The 21,848-nt window shown below is 37.9% G+C and overlaps 1 protein-coding gene across 1 annotated transcript in view; it reads right to left on the reverse strand.

Moving 5' to 3' along the window:
* The window catches only part of LOC113059211 (R-spondin-2-like), a 50,631-nt gene that overhangs the window by 13,148 nt on the left and 15,635 nt on the right, over positions 1–21,848 (reverse strand). The window contains exons 2-4 of the mRNA XM_026227546.1: positions 16,343–16,531; positions 4,561–4,704; positions 4,147–4,335 (exon numbers count right to left, since the gene is read on the reverse strand). Of these exons, the coding sequence (XP_026083331.1) occupies positions 4,147–4,335; positions 4,561–4,704; positions 16,343–16,531 (522 nt within the window). The remainder of the gene's footprint in view (positions 1–4,146; positions 4,336–4,560; positions 4,705–16,342; positions 16,532–21,848) is intronic.

A 21,848-nucleotide genomic window follows, 5' to 3' on the forward strand; every position in this document is an offset into this window, starting at 1 on the left:
AACTAAGTTCAAATTGCAATTGTTTAATACCCAAGTTAAAAAAAATAAAAATAAAAAAATTTCCCAAGTTGCAATGTTACATTTAAAATTGAAAAGGATCATAAGTTACCTAAGAAGGACAAAGATTTGTCACAGATATCAGGGCATATGGGAAAAACTATATGTTTCTCCTGTTTCAAAAATGGGAAATCAATTGCAACATGCAAGGCTCTTTGCCCCTGAGCTATAGAATCTAGAAACCACAGAAAAATCGTTAAGAGAAGTCAAGCATGCATATCATTGCACTATGGAGTCTCACGTGTTCCTGAAGTAAAACATTTTCCCGATAGAGCCACTCCTAAGTGACACAAATGTGGATATGAATGGACTAATATGGCATTCAATACACCATTTCTAGCTGTCTGAGAATCTGAAAGCCGCTTTGCTTTGCAGCAAAATTATCCAATAAGTCTCAATGTCGTGTTTGTGTCTGAACTTCAGTCACACTAAATCCAATGTTAGGGAATTACTACTAGGATTAACAAAATAATTGGAAGCAATAACAGTCTGAGTTGTTTGCACAACATTTAAAACAATTGACATTAAGTAACCTGCTGCTAGTTGGTTGCAGAAAGGCAGAGGGCTAAAAACCTATTTGGAAAATGTTTGCACCAGGAAGGAAATTCTATCCTCAGAACGGCAATACTACTGACAGACGCTCCCTGCTGGAATATCACTGTACAGAGCACTTTCATGGCAGAATTCTCTTAGCATTGTTCTCTCTCTCCCTAGCATGTCTGGTCAGTCAGTTGATTTGATGACAGGGACTGGGTTAGGTGCAAGCTGGAGCTCAGCAGGCATTTTATTTTTCGCAAACAGCCGGGCGACTATTAATAAATTGTGTTTACGGCCCACCACTCCGAGGAGTCCCATCACACTGCCAGAAAGAGGCTGTCTAGCCTGCTGGGAGAGCGTTGGCCTGGCAACCGACTCTCAGGTCCTAAATAGAATAGTGAATATTCCATATATTCTATTGAATATATGGTGATAATCACCAATCGTTAGCAACAATACTGATTTATTTTAAAGTAACTTTCACTGAACTGAAATGTTAGAAATGACTTAGGCATGTTAAATTAACATTAACTCAACCAATGTTGCAAAATAATTTTTTATTCAATTTATGCTAATGCATTATTTAATGTTAACACGTGGTTTGATTGAGAATCATTACTAAATTCTCCCACCCCTAGTAATACTTGAGGCTCTTAAGTTCTACTAACGGCCAATCTAAAGTAATTGTAAATATCTACAGAAAATAAGGGCGTATTACTCATTGTTGCACTGGTGCTTGCAAATGGTCTAAATGACTGGTGTCCAGATGTTTTCATCTTTTCTTAAGTCGCATGTGCACCAAATTCAAGCTAGGGCTAAAGGTCTGTAAATTATGTCCAGCGACATTTAAGCTCATAGAAATGGAAGCTGGATGATCAGATAAACAATGCCAGAAATAAAGTCACATTTAGAATTCCTCTGATGTTATTTACCTTCTCATATTTCCTGCCTCTGTTTAATCCATAGCAATCTGCAAGGTCTGCTGTTACGTAATCTTATACCTATTTGCACAGGCGGGTGTCTAGTATCTCATGTTATGTGCATTATGGTAACAGGGTCATATTCTAGCACACTTCCCCACAGTCAACTTTTACCTAATTGTTCTTCTTATGTATAGCAAATTGCCCGGCAGCAGGGCATACATACACTTACACGTGTACATGTTTATAGTCTTGCTGTAATCCTGTTTATGTCGCACAAAGTAATTTGTTATATTGCAGAGCAAAGCTGTCGTATTAAGTAGCATTCAGGGACTTATTCGCAAAGTCCTGGGAATCCAGTGTAATGTAGAGGTCAGTCGGGGGCTATGTTATCCTGGCCTCTCGGTTAATGAAGACACTAGATCAGGGGTAGGCAAAATCCCTCCTGGATTGCCGATGTCCTGCATAGTTTAGCTCCAACCCTGAAAAAAAACAAAACCTCACTTTTCTGTAGCCTTACTAATACTGAAGACCTTGATTAGCTTGTTCGGGTGTGTTTGATTAGGATTAGATCTAAACTCTGCAGAACAGGGGCACTCCAGGACTGACGTTTAAGCATCGATATCGCGATGTACGAATCCACGATAGTCACATCGCAGGATGTGCGATGTAGGCTGTCGTAGTTGATCTGTTATTCATTAACTGTACGGGTCAGCTGCTCCCCGGCCCTTGACGAATGTGATTCGCGGATTAATTGCACAGCTTAACCATCATAGAGTGAAAGTTTTGACAGGGCAGAGATAGAGAGAGAGGGAAGAGGAAGAGAGAGAGAGAGAGAGAGAGAGCGTGCGAGAGAGAGAGATAGAGAGAGATAGAGAGCACACGTGAGAGAGAGAGAGAGAGAGAGAGCGTGCGCGTGAGAGAGAGCGTGCGCAAGAGAAAGAGGGCGCTTGAGAGAGAGAGAGAGAGACAGAGAGAGGGAGGGAGAGAGAGCGAGCACGCTAGCGAGCCTCGGCCGGCGGCCGCACGCTCACTGGCTTCTAAACAACACGAGCGCTGTCTTGCTCTCTCTCCATCGCGCATATTAATCAATTGATACATGGTGTCGATGTTTAAATAATTTCAAATGAGAATGTAAGTCTGCTCACACCATTTTTGTTTGTAAGAAAAAATTTGATTAGATTTCATATCGCAATATATATCGCAGAAAAATAAAATATTGCAATGTCATTTTATTCCCAATATCGTGCAGCCCTAGAAGTGATATCAAAAAGTAATAAGTGAACTGCTTCACTTCATGTTCAGTTAAGACTTTAAGAATGGCTCACTGACCTCAGATGAGATAATTGAGACCAGTGACCATGCATCACAAAGCCAGTTTTTAATTAAGGATGAATATAAAATACTCTTGGAAAAGGTCAAGAGGAGGGAAAAATTCCTGTGGAGAGAGCCAACATAGGGTAAAGAAGGAAGACGTGCCAGAAAATCACTATTTCCAACCTTCCTTCCCCACCTTACAAACACTCGATGGAGAAAATGGTCATGTTAAGATGTCTGAAATGTATTCACTCAATCAGCACCAAAGCAACTGCCATTTTTTGACTTACAAATGATTTGAGTGAAGATGAATGGATTCAGCTTTAACGATGCATTCAAAACTGGTTATAGCTCATAGAGCAAAATTCAGTGACTGTGACCTGATACTGAGGTGGACTTTATGGAGATTTAGATATAGTACAAGACTGAGGTACCTAAATAAACAGTGGAAACTTAAGTTCAACTTTGTATAGCCTCAGGTCTCTGGGTTGACAATTAACCTTTCAATAATCAGTCAAAAAACTTTCTTAATGTGAATGTGCTGTCCTTTACTGACCTCCGAAATTGAAATTACATGTGTACTTGGTGTGACAGTATCATAAGTCAGTGAACACATACGATTTAAGTTGCTCAGGTAAGCAGAAACAAATTAAATAAAAAAATTGCTGTGAGGAAACGTCTCGATTAATTACCATTGTAAGTTTTTCCTGATAAGCCCTCCTGAATACGGTGATTATTTCTCAAGTAAACCTGGCCCATCTCTTCTAAAACTAAACACTTCATAAAATATGTTTCCTTGGCGGTATTTACTCAAAAAAAATATTTTCCCTCCGATTTGACTTGTCATTTTAGTGGTAAAATACATGCACCACCTACCGCAAATAACTCTCTTATAGAGAAAGGAAACAGAGTACCATTGAGGAAACCTGCGCTTCATACTTTTTTAAGGAATTCCACTGGGAGGAGAAGAGAATAATTGAGAGAACACATAAGCTCTTAAGAAAAGAGAGAGAAAAAACCTAAGGCGAGCTGGCTAAAGTGAGCATGGAAAAATACTAATAAATCCTGAATGAAAATGCCAGTCGACACTGAAAACTCAAATTGAAGGGCTGTGGTTGGACAGCCAACTTCTCAATCCAAAAAATAGAGCTCAAGATTAAACAGGTGAGATGCAGACGAAGAGGCCACAGTAAAGAAGGTTTGGAAATCTAATAAAATTGATGATTTGCAGATGAAATGGGAGATTTGTATCTTAAACAAGGGCTTGTATTAAAAGCATGAGGAGATATATGCTTCACCCATCATATACACTCACCTGTCCTGCAATGTCGCATAGCCATTTTGCATCTCCTGGACTCGGCGATGGTTGGACATAGTATCGTGTCCTTTGGTGGCTTCTTCACAATATGCCGTGTTCGGGTTTCCAGACCCCACTTAAAACCACAGGTTTTGTTTCTTCTGGTGCAGGTCCCCCACTCACTCCACTGGCCCACCTCACAACCCTCTATTGGGTGAAATAGAACTAGATTTTAGAGAACTAGATGATGATAAAAACCAGTGATAGAGACTATGAAAGACTATGTGGTCTACCTAATGCTAATGACTAACTTGGTAAAACTAATGACCATCCTAGCTCGGTTTCATACCATTTATGTTTCAAAATAGCCATCAGCTTTATCTGGATTCTCCAGTTGGCTTGTATAAAAAAAAAAAAAAAAACTTTACTTACCTCCACACTCCATGCTGTCCTCCAGAGGAGCAAAGCCCTCTGGACACTTTTCGAAGCAATGGCCCTTGTGCAAGTAAAAATCAGGCTTGCACTTTGTGCAGAAGTCTTTGCTGAAGCAGGCCTCACAGTTATCTATCCTACACCCTGTGAAGAAACAAGAGAGACAGACGTCAGTCGGGACAGCAGACAAACCTCCTCATCTGGAGTAGACTGGAGGGTGGGGGAGGGGATCAGTGTGAGAGAGGAGATATTCTAGTGCAACTTTCTCTGGCATGCTTGCTGAGCCAGGGAGTGTGGGGTGTGAGAGTTCAGGGCTGCAGAACTCCAAAGATGTGATGATATCCGGAATGAGCAATTACCTCATCATGACCCACTCACAGAAACAAAAGGAAAACAGAACACCTCCAAGCATTCAAGAGTACAGAGTTAGAAGGAAAGATTTGTTCCTATTCCCTCTCTTGACTGGGTAAGCGGTGGCATACATTATTAGCATAAAATCATTGATCGCATAAAATATTTACTTTTTTTTATTTTTTTATCAAGAACGTAGCATAAAAAAATATTTTTAGCATAAAAGAATCAAGCATAAAATCATTCAAATACAATTTTAGCAAATAATGAACAAGAATATAGCATAAAATAACAAATTATTGACAATTATTGACAATACTTTAGCATTAAAACAATTAGTAGAATAATGTTTGATAAACTATAAAAAAAAGAACTTAGCATAACATTATTATTAGCATCAAATCTTAGGTTTTCAACAAGAACGTAGCATAAAATCTGTATTAGCATAAAATCTTAATTTCTCACCAAGAGTTTGGCATTAAAATTAACATAAATCTGAGCTAAGTTTTAACAAGAATTTAGCGTAAAATCATTATTAGCATAAATAAATAATAATAATATTAACAAAGATTTTGCATAAAGTCATTATTAGCATAAAAACTGAGCAAAGTTTTAAAAACACTTAGAATAAAATCACTATTAGCATAACATATTAGCAATGTTTGGACAGGAACTTAATCTTAATCTTAAAATCATTAGGATAAAAAACTTATCATTAGGATATAATTTGAGCATTTAATAATAATAAGCATAACATCTTATAAGGTTGTAGTTTAGGCCTAAGTGAAATGATCTCGTCTGGGACATCATGAAGTTCTGCTGTGTTGAGATCCGAGTTGGGCGGAAGGGAAACAAGGGTCAGGACTCTGTGAAGGAGGCAATACCACTGCACTGATCCTCCCACGCCCCGCCTTGCCACAGCATATCAAGGGCAGCGTGCCAGCATCTCATCAAGTTGTGACTCTGCAAATAGCACGTCAGGCAGAGCGAAATTACATGAGCCACACCAAGAGGGCGATGCGCTGGCCTACATAATTAAAAGGAGCCACTGAGAGCTGTCTAATTTACGGTGCTTCTTAAAAGCTTCTTCAGAGGCCCGATTGCCTGATAGGCACTGGATCTCAGATTACAGCTATCCACAACCATGTGAAGCTGGCTGCAGGTTCCGCTCAGGTACGCCAGGGCACCTGTTTGTGGCAGGAAGTTGGTGACTTTTTCCGGTCTGCAGGTAAGCATGCATTTACAAAAGGATTTGAAAGAGAAAATCTGGCACATTACAAAGAGATAAAGATTGTGCTTTAATCTCTGACCCTCTCTGGGTTTTGGGATGGTTCTCACCATCACACCCCCCTAATTAGACCATCTCCAGCAAACCAGCCTGTCTCCTCAACTACATTCCTTCCCAACAAATGAGTCCTTCCCCTTTTTCCTTTGAACCCCTGAAGCCTCCGCCCACTTTTCCTGATCTCTCACGCTTTCTTTAACCAGTCCAAAACAATCTCATGCAGAGAAAATAACCCACACACACACATTGCGCTCCAACAACCATAATGACCATCATTATCACTCCCAGGCCAATGACTTTGATACAGTATTTTTTGACCTTTTGCAAATTTTAAAACCAATATTTCTAGTCCTGTATGTCCTTGATGACAAGCAACACTCCTTAAGCCTAATTAGATACACAATAGGTTTAACCTTCATATGTTATTGCTTAATTATTAGCAGAAAGATGACAGGACATCTTAGGAGAAATTATGAAGGGATGTTTTCAGCTAGCTCAGTTCTGATTTTGCTTCACCCTGACAAATTTTCACTGGATCCACTATTTTTCTTTTTTATTTTTATTTATTTTACTATTTTTTCAGTATTGTTTATTATTATAATTACCATTTTTAAATGTATAATTCTTAAATTTTTCTTACAAAAAGCCAGTGGGCCATCATTATTGTTGAACACTATTACAGAGACGAGACTTGAACTTGTGGTGCCAATATGAGCACGACTGATCATGTTCACATGCATTCTAACTGCTAAATCATAGTTGCAACTAATGTTATACCCACTTAGACAGAACCGAAGAGACACACAGATTAAAGAGACAAGCTGCTTTGTCTCGTAGTTTTGCTGTAGGGCAAGAATGTAAAACATGCCATTCAAAAAGAAAAAAAAAAGAAAGAAAGAAAAAGAAAAAGAAAGTACATCTTCATCATGTCATTGTCTTTAACACCCTTGTCTTTACATCAGCCAAGACACTGGGGCAGAACTGCATCTTTTGTTTGACAAACACATGCTCTGGCTGGTCGAGTTACACTGTGCTGTAGAGATCTTGGCGCGGTGTCCGAGGAGAACAAGGCCACACAGATGGATCCACTCGCTTTTGTTCCCAAAGTAATCAGAGCTCTGGGAGTCTCTGTGTCCCTACATGTCCAATCAATGACAGGGAGCAACAGCTAATAAATGAGATTTGTAACAGAAAAGCTGCCTCTGTCCTCCACCTGATATACTGCAGCCATAGGGACGCTGTCATCACATTCTGGATCGCTTACTTTAGGGAACTGTGCAGGAAAAAGCTAAAAGAGCAACTATTGGCACACGACTCGTCATGGAATGTCATTTGTCATCCGTGATCATGTGCAGATGCTGCAATATCAAAAATCGCTGCATTGGAATATCAGAAATTAGTTAATGCTATACGTGTCTATGAGTGAATGTGGTGAGTTTGGGTTTAAAAAACTCAACTGTAGATAAAGTTTGAATCCCCTGGGCAAGATAAAGCCCTACGAGAAAAAAAATAAAAATTCTTGAGATGCAATGAAGGTGATCTTCCAATAGGATTAACCTTGGTGCCTCTTTTGAAGGCCTAGATGATTACAGGAGATTAATATGACATAATTAGATCACTTTTTCTCACACACGGGAAGAAGGACAGACTATGGGAATCTGATGAAAGCCCAATGCAAGAGGGACAATAAAATAAGCCTAAACAGATCATTTGAAAATATTAAATTTCCTACTCTGCTGCAAACTGTTGCTTGAGATTTATGTTTGTCCTTTATTTCCACTTGGGTTTTAGTGTGGTTTTCAAGTCAAGTGCATGTTGAGTTGAATCATCAAGCTTTAGGGGTGATCTAATTCTGAAAGACTTGTGGCAGGAATGCCTCTCTGCTGTGGTCTGGCTAAAAAAAAAAAAAAAAAAAAAAAAAAAACACAATAAAGCAAATTATACTGTGGACATTCGTGCCAGTGTCATATCCAAGCGGCTGTGTACCACGTTAGCCTTGGCTGTTGAAAGTTTAGGCCTACTTCATTTTTAAGTAATTAAACTTGTAACAGAAACTTTTTTTTCCAACTACAAATCCGCTTTTAAATCATATATGGCAGTGCCTTGTAAACAAGGGGTAAATTTGGTAGCCAGTCTATTTATTGGTCACTTAACCAATGCATAGTATTCGGCAGCCGTCTGCGGTGCAAAAGTGATGCCCATGTTTAGGAAGCAATAAACCCAAGCCGCATTTTTCCATTTGTCAAATTAAAAGTGCCTCACTGAAAGAGTCTGTGCCATATGACCTGTTTTGTTTATGGTGAACATATCATGCGGTTGACTTTCTCACACCCCAAAATGTCATTTTGTTCTGCCAATGCGTACAACAAGCCCTCTGGGTTATTCATGAGGACCTTTGGAGCAGCTATACGCATTGTACACGGGTAGCTTCCTGCAAGAGAGGAAGCTACTAAAAAAATGTATTTAGATACTTAAATAAGTTGACAGATTTTCAACCAGTTTTGTGACTTCTTTGGAAGTCTCAGGACCAAAAAAAATTCATACAAGCATTGCATTCAGTCTGGTGTTTAACCAGTGAAAAAGAAATTCAGATTCTCTTACAGAAGTCCAAGCCAAAATTCCAAGACTTGCCAGAATACACAAAAACAGACAACGGGGTAAAACAAGGGTAAACAATGGCAGTGTTTTAACAAGATTGAGGAATTTGATGCAATGCTTTCAATCGATACAACGAACTTGCAGAGTTTCTTCTCGACAGGTAAGCTAAACTTCAAGTTAAAGGTACTCATAATATGTTCGACCTTTGATTGAAAGTAGCTGTTATTTTACCTGTCCATTATTGTAGACCTGTTAGAGCGGTTTGTATTGTTGAGTTGGGGAAGATGTAATATGTGAAATGGGTATGTCTGAAAACATGCTTTATTTTTGTAGTTCTGCTAAGTGACACTAGTAGCACAAAAATGGCTTATTCCACCTTGTATTAATTTTTTCATAAATGTCATTGCATTAGCATGTCATTGTATCAAACCAAGTGGCAATGTATGCAAGAGTATATAAACAGCACAAATAAATAAAAGTAATTTAAATAAAAACACACTGTGGTTGTCAAGCATTAATAGTTAAAAGTCCAATTGGTTGGAAAGTCATTCTAAAAGCGGTTGAGAAAAAGTCTAACATCAATTGTTTACAGATGCCACTTTGTTTGATGTTTTGTTCTTAAATGCAAATTATATTCATTCCTATTAAGTGAGGCCTAACAGTCGATTTTTTAGTAGACCACAGTAATATTAACAAAAATGACAACTATTAAAGTCTCTATAAATGTAGAGTATATTAAATGGAACTTTACAAGAGCCATCTAAGTTACCAATGACCAAACAGACCTGTAAAACTGAATTAAGGATAGTTTAATTAAGGAGAGTTCTGTGGTGTGAGGCTGATGATACACTGGGTAACTTTTTGAGCAATTTTGCTGGGCAACTTTTTTGAGTAATGTTGCTTGTGCACTTTCTAATTGAGAATGGACAACAAATGTCTATCTGGATACTTTAGATTGGACGTGGGCCCTGTGTCTCACCTGGTTGCCTTTTGATGGCAACATTTACCAAAGTTGCCCAGCAACATTGCTCAAAAAGTTGCCCCGTGACAGAGGGGCCAACAGCAGCTGTTCTTTTGCAGGTCCCAAATGACATCACTTTAACTGCAACCCATTCTATCCCAGAGGGTAGATGGATTATCAAAACTACCCATAAACCTCAGAAGTCTAGGAAGGTTTCGAACAGACTTACACAAGTGCCTGCATTTAACCATTTAAAATAGTGACAAAGTGGGAATAATTACAACAACAACAGAACAATAGGAACAGATTTTACAACACCAGGGATGATAAAACATAGTACCAAATTGGATGAATCAGTTATCCTTGACATACACTAGTCCTGTATGAACTATAATACTTGAACTATCGGAAAGCTTTAAAGCCGCGGTAGGTAACTTGACGATCTAGCGGTTAATAAACAGAACTGCTTGGGTCTTGCGGAGGAACATCGTAGCCGGAACTACTTCTCTCTGTTTATGTCTATGAAGAATCACAAAGGTACTGGGTTACTCCGCCGCGGTACCCCCAAAGCAATCTAAAATAGTCCAAATATAAACACTTATTATAGGTGCACCCTAGTGATTCAGGACAAGCTAAAAACACGGTTCAGAAAATGGATTCATGGTGTACTCGCTTATTATATACATTTTTCCACATTTTGAACACAAACAAAGTTACGGACCGCAGCTCTGATTGGTTGTTTCCTTACCGGGAGCGGTCCGTAACTGCAAATGGCAGTAGGACCACTGGGAGGAGCCAGAGGAGCTTGATTTTTTTCACAGATTATCTGTCTCATATTCTACTGTCAGGACATAATGACAGGTTTAACAAATATGTAAAAAATATATTTTTGCAAAAGTTACCTACTGCAGCTTTAAAAGGGTTTCCATATGAGTAAAGAGAGAACAGAGAACTTCACATGTGAACAAACAGGAGGTCATCTGGGGACAATATATTTCATTCAGTGGAAGGCTGCTTACTAACAGAGGCTATAAATCACATGAAAAATAATTCATAAATTCGTGAAGTCAGCTTTAAAACTCACAGCCCTCCGTGAAGAGAACGATCAGTAAGCTGTTAAGTACCTTGATGACCGCTGTAAAGGTTATGGTTGAAACTAGTCTCTACTTGCAAGTTTTGTCCTAATTCTCAGTCTGGAACCTTTTAATCTATTCCTGAGAAAGAGGGCGTGGGGGGGTTTCCTTGTGGTGACACTGAAAGACTTAAAATGTAAAAGGAGAAAAGGAGGGTTCAAGATGAGGAAGAGGGCTTTCACTTGACAACCTGTGGAAAAACTGATGGTACAATTGCACCATTTCTCCCTACATTCAGAGTTTCTTTTCTAGCAATTATCTCTGCTTCATCCTTCCCACATGCTCTCTTTATCTGGGTAGCTTCAGTGGTAGGCTGAAGCAGTGTATGGGAGCAACTAACCAAAAGCAAAGTGGCTACTAATTTATGGTATTTTATCGCAACACAGTCAAACAATCTAGTGAGATCATGTAATAATTAAACATGCTCTCCAAGTATGAATTTCTCAAATAACACTGTAGAGTCTTTTAGCAAGTTTCTTCACTCGGATTGTTCATTTTAACAAACCAGATAAAAGGGTAAAAAAAAAAAAAAAAAAAACTCCATGAAAAATTAATTTGAATCAGCGGTCAGTTGTGTTTTTGAAACTCCTTGCACTGTATTTTACATTTTCATGAAATAAGTATTGTGATATTAAATCAAAACAGCTAAATCTATTTTTTTGTTTTAATTTTTCAAACTAATTATATTAAAGTTTTGATTAAACTTTTAATAAAAAATGTATTTATATAATATAGATGTTATATAAATTGTATTGTTTTTATTAGTTACCTCTACTGCCAATGTAGGTGTATTGATACACTAGGTATGATGTTGATACACTAATTGATATCCCAATGATGTTTCGTGTCAGATAATTTCTGCTCTTAAGGGACAGTTCACCAAAAACTGAACATTTTGTCATCATTTACTTACCCTCATGTCATTCCAGACCTGAGTTTTTTTCTTCTGTGAAACAGTGTTATTTTAGTATTTACTGATAATTTAATTTTTTTTTTTTTTTCTGTTTTAATAGATTTTTTTTGTTTTGTTATTTTTTACTAGATTATTATTATGATTTTTTTTTTATTCTTAATATACATAAATTCTATAAATGGCCATAAAAAACATATGCACACAATTGTGTCAGATAAACTTTTTATCTGATAAGAAAAAATGTGCATAAACAACGATGGAAACACAAACAATCCTCCATGTGCATCAAAAAAGTAATGTGCCTTTGTGCTATGGGATGAGATACATGGCCTAACCAGCGAACCGATCTCATTGCACAGCATCATACATTTTGTTATGGTCTTTCTTAAATGCCTAAGCAATGCCTGTCGTCATAAGTATTTATGTATAATGGCCTCCCAGAACTGTGTTACACGACTGCGTTCCCAAACAGCAGCATCCGCCTCCGAAAGCAATGACCCCATTTATTGATTACTCTGCATGTTCTGAGACGCAAGTTATTATATATGAAATTATTATATTCAGAGGCTTCTCCTACTTTTCTTGGTGATATTTAGTGGCATTGTATCAGGTAGTGAAGATTTTGTCCTTTTTGACTCGTTGAATGGAAATGGTGCTTAATTCGCAAATGTTTTATGGAATATTCCAATTTTGTGCATAAGTTAAATTCTCAACTTTGAATGGAATCATAGCAATTGACATAAAAGTGAGTAAATGATGACAGAATTTTTGTACATTTTGGTTGAACTATCCTTTTAAGTCAATTGACCCTCTGCAAAGACCCGTCAAGCTATAGTGTTCTTACGCCACTCATGTTTTCGTGCACTGAAAAACATATCGCGGAGCAAAGAGGACAATGACAATGTGCCGTTCAAAACTTCAAAAAATAAATACCTCTTTGTGGCTCTTTAATGTGTCATGACAGATCGCTGTGGTGCCTCAGATCAAATGCCATGTGCACCAATTAACCTCTTTACTAGTTATAACATGAAATAAACATAAATGAGCATCAGAAGGTATCTTGTTTCAACCATGGAAAGATGTCAATGCACACTTTTTTTCAAGTTCAAGTCCACCAACATTAATCTACTCCTGTCTGGTTTGTTTGTCAGACAAAATGGCATATTCATCCTTATGATTGGTATCAATTATTCAATGTTATATTTATATATTTAAATATTTAAAATATATAATTTAATTTACAAGTAGCTTGTAGGTTGGCAACAAAATAAGCTTGGCTTCAAAGTATGTTCCAAACACTGGGCTCATCTTCTTATAGTAGAGGAAAGCCAGTCCAGCTTTGCTTCTACTCATTCGAGATGCTTGAGTCACGCATATGATGCTCACCAGAGGTATGTCTGTGCATTCAATCTGGTGAGTGGATTTTTTAAAACTGCTCAACCCCACCCCACAGCAAAAGCGGAAGAGTCTGCACAGATGTAGTGCAAACCTGTCTCCTCTTTGCCTTTTTTTTCACTCAGGCCCAGCAATTCGGCAAAGCCTTCTTAAATGAGAAAGGATCACACACACACACACACACACACTTAGGGTCTAATGATAAGCAGCTGCTGCTTAAGTGATTTCAGAGCCAGTTTTTTAAAAACATGGTCAACTCCAACTGAATCCACCATTTCAGGCTCTTGAACGAACTAAGTTGTCCTGAAAACATGGAAAAGAGAGAAAACGGAGCGACTTTGAATGGCTCCTATGTGTTTTGAAATTGTTCCCAGTGATCCAGTAATTAGTTCTTGCATCACCCTGATAGAACATCCCATTATAACTGACAGACACGAGGAGCTTAGCGAAGACAACAGAAAAAGCATAACTCAAGGAGGGTCAAATGCGAAGTGGGATTACAAAGTCATGACTGAAACAGCGATCACATCAAAGTAGGCTTTGCGCAGAGATTTGATGCTACGTGACAATGTGAGGTTTTGTTCTGGGATTCAGTTCTCCATGAAATAAATCCAGATTAACTGGCCACATATCAGTATCATTTAAAACCAAAATTCACCCAGGAAAACAAATTGTTGGAGGACATATTCTCAGAAAACAGCACGTCTTTTCCCACAGCTTAAGAACTTGACTACATTAACAAAATGCAGGTTGATGATTTTGATTAGCGGTCGAGAATGGGAAAACTCTTTAACGCTAGATAGCCGCAATTGGTACACTCAGTTTATGGTAAATGAGGCGTTTAAACATTTACCCTCCTCATCTTTTGATAAAATTGGCAGATAAATCTATATCTAGTTTGTTGAGTTGAAAAGGAGTCATTACTTACAGGGGTGTCTGTACAGCATCTGGGTTTATTAGTATTGTAGGTCCTGACACACTCCTCTGAGGTTCTAAGTCTGTCTGTCAGGAGTTTGGCTTAACAATCCAGTTTTGTTTTCACATGAAACACAAAGCCAACACCTCAGGCTTTTCACTTAACCTCAAAGGTCCAGAGTGTCTAAGGCCTGGCACAAATGTTAAAATAAGGTAATAAAATAAAGGGCATGGAAGGAGAGGGATACAGAGTTCCAACAGGACTATTATGGCGCTTTTCCACTACATGGTACGGCACGGTATGGCTTGGTACAGTTCACTTTTGGGCGGGTTTTCACTGGCTACAGTACCTGGTAGCTGGTACCTTTTTTTTAGAATCACCTCCTTTAAGGTTCCAAAGCTGCTTTTCCACATATTTTACAACTCTGCTCGATATGGCTCAGTATGGTATGGCATGGCTTTTCTCGGCTCGGTTTGCGTTTCCAACACAGTTTATTACTGCTTTAGAGTGGGCGAGATTATTTACGTCGCTATTGTTGTGCCACCTACTACTATTACTACATCTACTACCGCAACTCGTGAAAACCTTTTTCTTTCCTCGTCGTCCCATCAAGCTCTCACTGGATCCGCTCCTCTGCTATCAACGAGAGGAACATCTGTAATTCCTCACCATATAATGAAACAGACATTTTTGGGTTGTTAAAAAAGTGCGCTCGTTCAAAACAATTGAGTTCGCTTCTTCACTTGCTGTGCTCATTTAAATCTAGTGGTTCTGTTGTGTTTGTGTCGCAAGTTCAGTGATGCAGGTAGTGAAGATTCTCACTGGCCAATCCGTGATCAGCAGAGTTTACACGTCACATTTTGGTAATGATACGGTTCACTTGGAACAACAACCAAGGTGGTACAAAAAAAAGTACCAGGTACCAGGTAATGTACCCAGGGGAAACCGCGCCAAAAGTGAACTGTACCATGCCGTACCATGCATTGGAAAAGCGCCACAAGTGAACCGTATCGTTACCAAAACGTGATGTGTAAACTCTGCTGATCACGGATTAGCCGGAGAGACCGTCACTGAACTTGCAACACAAACACAAAAGAACCACTATATTTAAATCAGCACAGCCAACGTAGGATCGAACACATCTGTTTTGAACAAGCGCACCTTTTTTTAAAAACCCAAAAGTTTCATTGTCTGTTGCGTAAGTACAGATGTTCCTCTCATTGATAGCAGAAGAGTCGGATCCAGTGAAAGCTTGATGGGGCTTTTTTTAGGAGTCATGGCAGCAGAGGCGGCTCGCCTATAATGACATGTGAGTAATCCCGCCCACTCTAAAGCAATACTAAACTGCAGTGGAAACGCAAACTGTGTTGTGGCGAACCGTACTGAGCTGTGCCATTCCGAATTGTACCATGCAGTGGAAAAGCGCCAATTATATTGCAGCAGACAAATATAAGTATTTTGTTTTTCTATTCTGCTATTGTTTCTAAGCATTGGTGACATCCAACAGCCAACTAGTCAATTAATGAAATCGTATTAAAGTCCTCCTACAGTATGTATATTTAGAGAAATCAAATATGCAATAGACTACACATGAACACAATGTTCAGTCTGTGTACAATGTTAAAACTTAGATCCAATGATACAAGCAGAACTGTTGGATGCTTGTCTTTTGTACATTTGTAATTTTCATTTAAATTATTATATGGCATCACATTCTCTTTGTGGACAAAGAGTTCCCTAAGACTGATTCACCAATACATTTAGAAGAGGTTTAGGTTGCAATCAGTGGATAGAACAATTAGACCATTTAAAACAAAAGACTAGTTTTTCAGTTGGCTGAACAGCCAGTTGATTTTGGAAATATTAAGTTTTGTACATCCTTAATTGTTGCATTAACAATGCAACATAAGTTTGAGAGAACTGTTTTAAGGGACCTACATGATCTAAGTATGTCATAAAGCCTTTAAACCAATAATGGCACATGAAAAATGCTGGGGAGAAAAGTCAATAAACAGATTTGTCAGTTCACTCATAACAAGTTTACAAGCAGTTGAACATCAAATACAAGGCAGTATTGCTTCACTTTAAGTATTCACAGTACGTGACCACATAGAGCTAAGCTCTTACTCAAACCCATGTTAAACCAGCGTGTCTGTGCATTAGCATTCACATACCAGTGCTATACAGTATGTAAGTGGGGAAGTGTAGTAAGTGTACAGTAGGATCTTACTGGAGCACATGTTGATCTCTGTCCCGCGCATGCCATAGTAGCCTGACGGACAGGCATGGAGACACTCGCCATACTGCCTCATCCTCTCCCTCCTCAGGAACAGGAAGAGCTTGGGTTGGCAGTTCATACACCCGTTGTCCTTGGAACACACCGAGCAGCCTTTACAGGTGGGATAAGCTCCATAACTAGCTGTAATAAAGCAAGACACAAAAAAAAGATCAGTTTACCAGCAAATAACACCAAACAATACTAAAGTAACATCTCCTTTTGCCAACACTTTCCATTTTATGACCACTTGCCACATGCAAATTCAATACAAAAAATGGTGACAATTGATCCACAAAGTAAAAAATATATAAAATATATAAAATAAATTAAGTGCTAAAATACTTCCAGAAGCAAGTTTTGCATCTGTTCTAAAATACATGCACTGTAATACCTAAGTTTCAACCATGCCAAATAATAAAATTAAATATACAAGCAATTGTCCGACTGTCTATATTTGCCCTTGCATGTAATCTATTTTCCATTCTAATATGCAGTATAGTTTAACACAGACACTTGTATGCAAATGTGTATTGAATATTAAACCAATTCAAATGCAATAAATTGTGAAGCTTTCCTAAGTGCTAAAATACATGAAAATTGCATTCCGTATGCATTTAATATTAAATCCAAGATTGTTTGCTGAAATACAGGACTATCAGCAACCCTAATATTGACCTAGTAGGGATATGCAGAATGTACTTAAGTAGGAAAGCAAAAGCACACATTTCTACTCAAAACAACTTACTGTACACTTACACTTACTGAGGTTAAGTGCCTCGCTCAAGGGAAACTGGTGATAGGTCACGACTTGTGTCTTGCAACCAAACCAGCAACGCTAAGTTGTAAACCACTACACCACAGAGCAAGCTAACTGCAAAGTGCCCTGTTGAACGGTTAAATGTGTGGCGCTATAGAACTGTCACAGACATTTTCATTGACACATAAAACTTTCACTGACTAAAGAAACTGTCATTACTGTGACACTAGCGAGGCCTGATGCTTTTGCAGAAGAAACCATTTTTAATGCAAGCAGCACAGTGATTTGATTCAAAGCTCAACTCCTGTATGCAGAGTTCAGACAGCCGCTGAAAGGCCAAAACCACATCGACTCTGAGCAGGATCATGTTGCTGGTAGAAGACAAAGGAGCCAGTAACAACCATTCCATTCCACAATAAAGGTCTCTTAATCTAAGTTCCTTAGCATCCCCTTTACAGGAAAATGTCCTTGGGCGCACACAATAGCTGCAAACCAGAGACATTGTTATTGATTGAAGCCAAGTTTTAAATATCACAAACCGAGATAGTGTAACAGTCCGAACTGGATGACCCACCACAATGCTTTATAAAATATCATGCACTTTGCTGACCTTTTTCCCCATTCCCTTTTTTCCCCTCGTCTTTTCTCCAGTCTGAATAAATAATTGAGATTTAAAGCAACATTGAAATAGCTTCTGTATGGCTTATACAAACTTTGTTCTTTCGTGTTAAATAATAGGCGACATTCAAAAACATTTTCCATAAAATTATACATGAGAAAGCTTTGAGAAAGATGGACAACCCATTCAGTAGGAGTGTAGGTTTGCTATTTGAAATAATTCTTACTATTCTCAAACCTTCATCATTAGGCTGAGTCTCAATCTGCTTCTTAGATGAGCAAGTGCTTGTCAAAGCCCCGTTTGCTCGCTAGAAATTCCCAGAATGCACCTTAGAATCAGTAAGCTCACTATATTCACTGCAAACATTGTCAAGTTCATGCCAGTGTTCAGTTGAACAAGGTCCTTCCTAGTGCTCAAAACTGTATTAATGATATACTAGCGGGTGAAATAAGACACAACCTCTTTAATGCTAATGTACCATTTACAGTTTTCATATTTGAGAAAGGACTGAAAATATTACTCAAAAATGATTGACTGCTTTGGATCAGAGCCCCAAATATGTGATAACAGACATATAGTAATTTATAGTAATATACCATATACAACAATTACTTTTTTATCTGTTGTTGTGGAGTTATGTTCTTTGACATATCTGTGATGTAAAATTATAAGAATGCATTTGTAATCATCAGACAACGTTTACTGTACTCTATATGCCACACAATCAATATTATATGCAATACACACAATCAAATTTACATTGTAAAAATGCAGCGTGGCCAATCAAGCAGTCTACAATAAAAAGCCCTAGAGCTGATTAGCATGTCTAGGTCAAGAGAAAAGATTTTAAATATTTTTTTTTATGGCATTAAAATATAGGCAACTTTATTGTGTAGTGTGTTTCATGCCACGTGACATCACTGTTTTTATAATAAGGAAATTATCTGGATCCAAACCACACATAAAGGCATATGTTATATAGTTTGAGCATGTTTAAAGAAACTTGACATCCACCATAAATTGGTAAAAATCTCTTAGACTCAGCCCACACTTCAGACCTGATTGTGATCGTAGTGCAGAGAACGGGCAGAAAACAAGGACTGGCATGAGGTTGGAACTTTAAAGAGCTGAGAACTATGAGAACATTTCCCTTATTGAATTTCCCTAATTGAAGGTGGTATGGCAATATCGCAAACCGTTTCCCCTGTTTCTTAATCATAGGGGTGTTATTTCATTCATCTCACTGTCAGAGGCAGAACAGTTTCAGCAAAGCCTTGCGGCAGATAAATGATTTATTTAACTGCTGCTGTCAACATGAGCTTGAACAACACTATCGACCTTGAATGATCGCATATCAGCGCAGTGATCGCCTAGCATGGTCATGCCATTTACCTCATCACCTCGCATTTATTCGTTATCAGTGTTATGGCATGCCATTCAGACCTTAATGGGATTGTGCTACCACTGGCCTAGTAATTATAAATGAAAACAGTAAGAGACATAAGACGTCTCTTTCAAGATTTTTTGGATCAGCAGCATGTCTGAGGACGGCTTTCCCAGCTCTGACCACAGGCATGTCAAAAAGGAGGCTGGGATCTGGTGCGTCTAGGGCAAGGATGTCCAAGAGCCACCCTTAAGGGCCTAGTGCTTCCACATTTGAAAGAAATCTTTTCACTGCCAGCTGATTTATACCTGAAGCTATGACTGGAGTCTTTCATTCCGCATCGTATTTTCATCAATTCATAGAGGGGATCACATTCAAGCCCCGAACCAGAAAATATGATGGCTTTCCATTATCACTGTCAAATTGGGTCTTCAAGAGACACTGAGATCCAAGAAAAAGCGCCCTATGGGACTCTATTCATTTTCTGCATTCAACTCAATTTATATTTTATGTATAGGCATTTATTCATCTTTTTTTGTGCAGCAATTTGCCCTAGTTGTTTAATTAACTAAAAAAAAAAAAAAAAACAGACAAAACCCGAATGATCCAAGTGGCTTTCATACATGCAAACAACATCTCCGTCAATGTTTTTAAGTCATTCTAGAATGCTAATTACCTAAGTGTGTCGGTCTGGCAGAATTTACAGTTCTATGTAAATTACAGTGGATAAGCCTAATTTGGCTGCTAAGAGTGTTTTTTGTTCCAAGAATCATACCAGCATGAGCTTTAAACTTTACCATAAGTCTGTCATGTTATCCTGCTGAAGTGTAACTTATTCTGGCGAGTGTGTATTATGGAACTAAGGAAGAATTATTTCTTGTTGACACAAAAAAGAGCACATTTCTTGTTTTAACGTCACAAATCCACCCCTGAACTGAGAACAAAATAATACATCAGGCTTTATACTCACAGTCTCAATTTCTTATCCAAATTTCAATATCTGTACAATTATTATTGATCCAATAAAAACAAAAGTATAATATCTAACACAAACAAATTTGATAAAGGAATACTTCACTTAAAAATGAAATTCTATATGCTTTCTTTCACAACATTGGCCCTCACTTACTTTTAATGTAAGGGGAAAATAATGCATTTGTCAGCCTCTCCTTGCAAGTGCATGTGGGTAATCTGAGATGGCCTCTGTAACATAGTATATATTATAAAGAATTATTACATTTCATAATCAATGTAATTATGCAGCTTTACACACATATTCAATAGTAAAATAGGTTGCAAATGCATGTTGACCCGACCACCTGTGGATTCTTTAACCTGCCCTTTCCCCATAACAAAGTAAAAAAGTTTACACTGAAAGCACAGGACAAATGTTTCACAAAATAAAAATTTGTATGCCAAGTGCCATCTTTCATCATGCATTAAACAATCCACCTACAACCTAAACAACTGTATTTACAAAGGCTTTGTCCTCTTTGAACATCTTTGCTAAAGACATCAGGGGCGTGTCTAGAGCATTTTCAGTGGGGGGGGCCATGCTGGGGCACTACCTCCGAATGGGGTGGCCGCCAGTGACCAAAAAAAAAAAAAACTAAAAAAAAACTTTTTTTTTTTGAAAGAAACTCCCTATATCTTTACTTCATGGCTTGGCACTGCTCTCTTCCTTGCCTTCAAAAGAAACACTTATGTGTGTCTGTTATTCTCAATCTCAAAAAAATAAAAAAAATAAAATCTAATTGTGAATGAAATGCACAGAATGCATCCATGTCATTTCACGTGTAAATGACTAAGTTAGGCCTGACAATTTAACTGACTATCTAACTGACTTACTCTCATGCATTAACAAGTAACGTGTCACCATACAATTATTATTATGGAACATTCTGTGCATATTGTCATTCGGTGCAATCTTGCTATTTGGTCACTGTCACAAAATAAACTGATACAAAATATGCAAATCACCATGACTGTTAATTGTTTGAAAGCGCCCGCAGCGTATTTTACTTTTATTGTGTTTTATTAAACTTTGACTGAACATTCGATTGAAATCAACCACGACCAACGCGAGCAGAGCCTGACGGTGTAAAAATATTGATCTGAGAAAACCTTACAAACATATTAAACCATACATAAAGGTTACCTACCAGCTCTTTGTTCGGTGTTTTGTGATGTGTCGTTCTTGAACGATTCGAATCTTTAATGTGACTAGGGAAGAACGAGTCGTCTCTATGACGGCGACATCACTTTGAAATTTTTTTTTTTTTTTTTTTACAGTGGATTGTAATCTCCAAAAATTACCTTGTTGTATGATTTATGTCTTTTGAGTTCACCCTTCAGATTAGACTATAGAACTGTAGTGTTACTTGTTTAGGATTCAAAATGTTATTTGCTTTTAATTTATGTCATTATGTCCTTTTTTAGCAAGCATCTTATACATATATAAGACCAATTTAAGCAATTATTATACCAGCAAACTCAGAATTGGATAAAAAATTTAACTAGGCTATAAATACTTGGATTATTATATAGCCTAGTATTTATTTACTGATAGACAGTCAAAAAGACAAATTATTCAATATTTTATTTATAACAAGGTTTTATTTATTTATACAATAATAACACACCACAGATCCTCAAGAAACAGTTACAAAAACACAGTGACAGAAATGTCAGAAATAGC

This window comes from Carassius auratus, chromosome 41, assembly GCF_003368295.1.
Source record: "Carassius auratus strain Wakin chromosome 41, ASM336829v1, whole genome shotgun sequence".
In the NCBI taxonomy this organism is placed as follows: domain Eukaryota; kingdom Metazoa; phylum Chordata; class Actinopteri; order Cypriniformes; family Cyprinidae; genus Carassius; species Carassius auratus.